Source organism: Cryptomeria japonica, chromosome 4 (genome assembly GCF_030272615.1).
Source record: "Cryptomeria japonica chromosome 4, Sugi_1.0, whole genome shotgun sequence".
In the NCBI taxonomy this organism is placed as follows: Eukaryota; Viridiplantae; Streptophyta; class Pinopsida; order Cupressales; family Cupressaceae; genus Cryptomeria; species Cryptomeria japonica.
This window is the reverse complement of record NC_081408.1, coordinates 514,071,238-514,074,899: the sequence shown is the minus strand read 5'-3', so window position 1 is coordinate 514,074,899 and position 3,662 is coordinate 514,071,238. Positions and strand designations below refer to the sequence as shown.

At 35.0% G+C, this 3,662-nt stretch overlaps 1 protein-coding gene across 1 annotated transcript; it reads left to right on the top strand.

Moving 5' to 3' along the window:
* The first annotated feature begins 1,861 nt into the window (after nucleotides 1-1,861).
* On the top strand, nucleotides 1,862-3,193 carry LOC131049081 (uncharacterized). Its single transcript, XM_057983100.2, has one exon. The coding sequence runs from the start codon at nucleotides 2,421-2,423 to the stop codon at nucleotides 2,796-2,798; it is 378 nt and encodes a 125-aa protein (XP_057839083.1). The 5' UTR covers nucleotides 1,862-2,420; the 3' UTR covers nucleotides 2,799-3,193.
* Nucleotides 3,194-3,662: the final 469 nt, after the last annotated feature.

Sequence of the window (3,662 nt, the reverse complement as noted above, 5' to 3'; positions counted from 1 at the left end):
ACTAGCATACAAAATATAATTTGATGTTAATTAGGTGATTGAATGGGACTTGTTTTTCATTCTCTTGTAACTTCAAATAAGACAAATTTGGAATCAAGATAACAAAACAACTCTTTATAAGATACAATATTTTCAAAGTACTCACAATGAAAAAATACTTCCAAGTACAATTATATAAATGATTAATGATATTAAATTTCCACTTCCCATAATGTTAGTTGTTATTTTTGGATTAGATTGTGTGAGGGTTTTTTTTGCATCAATATTGTAGATCACACTCCATGATCCATCGTCCAATAATGGAGAGCTAAAGAAAACATAATAGCTTCACAACAATATTTCAAATCACAATATGATCCACAAAAAGATAACTCTTTTCTATAACATACAAAATAATTTAAAATTATGTTTAAATTTGTATTTTTTGACTATCCAAACTTTGTCCATTTCACCCCTCTCTTATATACCTTTTTTTTTTGTGAATAGTATACTTTACTAGTATACTTATATTCAAAAAAATATGTAAAATATGTTGAGAGATATCTTATAATAGAAGAGAATCATCTGTAAAATAAATGTTCTTCTAAAATACTAAAAACCAAGAATACATAATTAATGATATCAAATTTCCACTTCCCATAATGTTTGTTGTTATTTTTGGATTAGATTGTGTGAGGTTTTTTTTTTTTTTTTTTGCATCAATATTGTAGATCACACTCCATGATCCATCATCCAATAATGGAGAGCTAAAGAAAACATAATAGCTTCACAACAATATTTCAAATCACAATATGATCCACAAAAAGACAACTCTTTTCTATAACATACAAAATAATTTAAAACTATGTTTAAATTTGTATTTTTGACTATCCTAACTTTGTCCATTTGACCCCTCTCTTATATACCCTTTTTTTTGTGAATAGTATACTTATATTCAAAAACTATATGTAAAATATGTTGAGAGATATCTTATAATAGAAGAGAATCATCTATAAAATAAATGTTCTTCTAAAATACTAAAAACTAAGAATACAGATCCATTAAAGTCCTGCATGCAAAAAGTTGGGAATCTAGCCAGAGACAAATGGCAAGGGTTCTATTTTATTTGGAGTAATAAAATAACACCTCCACAAAAGCTGAAACATGACATATTTCATGCATTTACCTGTCATTTGCATGTCAAATTGTTTCAAAAATGGATTTTTGTTTACGAACATTTTGATGTCATTGTAGATGCCTCTTAGCATAACAATGCCTACTATTCATCACTATACTATAAACTAGTATACTTATATTAAAAAAATATATGTAAAATATGCCGAGAGATATCTTATAATAGAAGAGAATCATTGTAAAATAAATGTTTTTTCTAAAATACTAAACACCAAGAATACAAATGCATTAAACTCTTACATGCAAAAAGTTGCGAATTTAGTTAGAGATAAATGGCGAGGGTTCTATTTTATTTGGAATGATAAAATAACACCTCCACAAAAATTGAAACATGACATATTTCATGTATTTACCTGTCATTTGAATGTCAAATTGTTTCAAAAATAGATTTTTGTTTAAGAACATTTTGATATCATTGTAAAAAACCCTGAAATCCTGAATTAGATTTCAAAATGTAAAAATTCTTCCCACTTGTCACTGTTAAGTAATTCAACTTTTCAACTTGTTAGGTAATGTCTGCACATGGTGGGGCCTTAAATGGAAAGACACCACTCCTAGACCAGAATGCCATTGATTGTAACAAAGCCCCCCATCACCTAACACTGTAACAACGTCAGGGAAACCCACCCCTATTTTATAAATCTCTCACCCAGTGTACCCTTACAACCAGAGGAGGACATATTATTATAGAAATCTCTTACCCATTTTAAGCTCACAATCCGGATGGCCCTCTCCCATTTTTAATATCTCTCTAAGGATAACATTTTACACCCAAAAGCGGGCATAGGCTCACGAGTCATGCTCCTACCGCCGTACACACACTCATCCCAAATCAGAACAAATAAAAAAAAGGTTGAAAAAGAGGCGCGCGCCGTTCAGAGAAGAAATAATGGCCAAAATCATCAACGTCATAAAGAGCGTAATAATATAATTATGATTGGAGTCCATGAATATAGGCCTATATCCCGAAAGGAAAACCGCCTTTTGCATTTCTGGTAAACAGGCCTCGCAGTTTTTATCGCAGTACTTTTACTTCTGCTCATTCGCTTCTGCCTGCTGTTATTCTAATGGCCCATTTGTTTCTTTGCATTTGGCGTTGAATCTCTGAAGGGCATATGAGATATGAAATATGAGATATGAGAGATGAGGGATCGTTATTAAGGAGCTGGTAGTGGTGCTAGTGGTGGTGGTGGTGGTGGTGGCGGCACTAGGGGTTGGGGAAAGTTTGTGTGTGGTGTGGTGGCGAAATGTCAAGGCCATGGTGGACAATGGAGGCGCCGCCAGTGCCACAGCAAACGACTATAGAGCCAAGGCCTAGCGGCGGTGGCGGCGGAGGGCATTCTGGCGGCTCCATTGGCATGCTGGTGGTGGTTCTGGCGGCGATTACTATTTTGGGGGTGTTGGCGGGGGCGATTGCGAGGATTTGTGGCGGAAGGCACATGACTGGGGATGGAGACTACGATTTTGAAGGGTGGGTGGAGAATAAATGCTCCACCTGCATTGATGGCAGCCTCGGCGGCGGCGCTGCTCATCCGCCGCCTAAGGCCGCCGCCGGTGACGACACTGCGCCGCCTAAGGCGGCCCCAGCCGGTGACGAGGAAGAAAAGAAAGAGGAGGCTGAGTAACCGGCTGGTGTAGTGGGTTTTACCGGCAGCGCTCACGCTTAGTCGTTCTCCTTTTTCTGTGCTTCATTTCATTGCTTTCTCTGTGTCGCTTTTTCTCCGCGACGATTTTGATGAATAAGAAGCACAAGGAATTCATATATATATATATATGTGTAGAATATGGTAGGTAGGCGGATATTGGTATGAAATTTAATGTTGTAGTATGTCGTATATGTAATCAGTCTGGAAGCAATTAATGACTGGACGGAAAGGGTTCGTTTATTTTCAGACGATCTCTGGTTGCATGTCTGTTTCACGTTCTTTTTGTATCCATGGTGTATTGTAAGTAGTGAACGCACGCCATTGTTGCATGGGGTGATGCCTTCTAATGGTTTTTTTCTCTGTGGCTTGGATCACTCAGCAAATAGTCAGTGAATCTTTTAAAGATAAAATTTCTGTCTTTCATTTGACTAGTTGGGAAAAAGGCTTAGGTGGGATGGATTCATTGGTCTTTGATTCTTAGCCGAAGAGGTTTTGGTGAATCATATTTTATGATCTGTTATCACTGTGAGAAAAATAGACATTTAGCTAATCATATTTTATGATATATTATCATGGTGAAAGAAGTTTAAGCTAATCTTATTTTATGATCCATTATCATGATGAAAGAAGTTTAAGCTAATCATATTTTATGATCTATTATCATGATGAACAAAATAGATGAGGAATGAAAAGTAAATGCAAAAAATTATTGTCTTTTTGTGAAGATGTTTTATTTTATTTGTAAAAGATTCAACTTAATGTATTCACTTTGATGATAAATGATTGCGTGTAATCTAAAATATTGATATAAAATAAATTTATATTGATTCAATTTGATTTTTA